At 37.1% G+C, this 722-nt stretch overlaps 1 protein-coding gene across 2 annotated transcripts in view; it reads left to right on the top strand.

Annotated features, from left to right (window-relative positions):
• The window catches only part of gosr1 (golgi SNAP receptor complex member 1), a 51532-nt gene that overhangs the window by 39826 nt on the left and 10984 nt on the right, over nucleotides 1-722 (top strand). For both annotated transcript variants that reach the window (XM_016488750.1, XM_016488749.1), the window contains exon 7: nucleotides 431-460. In XM_016488750.1, the coding sequence (XP_016344236.1) occupies nucleotides 431-460 (30 nt within the window). The remainder of the gene's footprint in view (nucleotides 1-430; nucleotides 461-722) is intronic.

The following is a 722-nucleotide window of genomic DNA, read 5'->3' as shown; positions in this document are numbered from 1 at the left end:
CTACCAGCTCCTTGTTGAGAAAGATAATGTAGCTCTTGAGCGATTAAGCTATTTAGTTGATAAAACTGCGGGACAGCGCTAAAAAATTTGTTCCTGAATATCTGAGTTCGGCCGGAATGTGATCGGTGTGTGACTGCACTTAACATCAACGTATCGTATCGTGACTTTGCTGGTGATACACAGCCCTAGTGTCCACGTATTTTTAGCCTTGTGGTGTTTATGTGTGTAGACAATGGACAATGTTGACAATAGTCCATTATTGTAATGCTTATTAAATTCATTATGATCTAATTTGTTGGAAAACCTATTGGTGTCAGCATTCATTGATTCCTTCAACCTGACTCTCAAATATGATAAAGGGCTCCAGTAATTCACTTGGTTAATATTGTCTAAACATCTTTCTTTTTCCTTTCTTCTTGTCTCATTACAGCTCAGATCGGCTTATTGATGACACAATAAGGTAAGTCTAGCTTCATACAAACAGTTCAGACACTTCTTGCACAGGCTATACACTTATAAATGGCAACAGTTTCCGTTTGTATTTGTTTTACTAAAATATCTGTGCCCAGTTGCATAAAGCACCTTAAAGGTTTAGTTCACTCAAAAATGAAAATTAGCCCATAAATTACTCGCCCTCAAGTCATCCTAGGTGTATATGACTTTCTTCTTTCAGACGAGTCCAGTCGGAGTTATATTAAAAATTGTCTTTGATCTTTCAAGCT

This window comes from Sinocyclocheilus anshuiensis, unplaced genomic scaffold (assembly GCF_001515605.1).
Source record: "Sinocyclocheilus anshuiensis isolate Anshui unplaced genomic scaffold, SAMN03320099.WGS_v1.1 scaffold1455, whole genome shotgun sequence".
NCBI classification, from domain to species: Eukaryota; Metazoa; Chordata; class Actinopteri; order Cypriniformes; family Cyprinidae; genus Sinocyclocheilus; species Sinocyclocheilus anshuiensis.
This window is presented reverse-complemented; position numbering and strand designations above follow the sequence as displayed.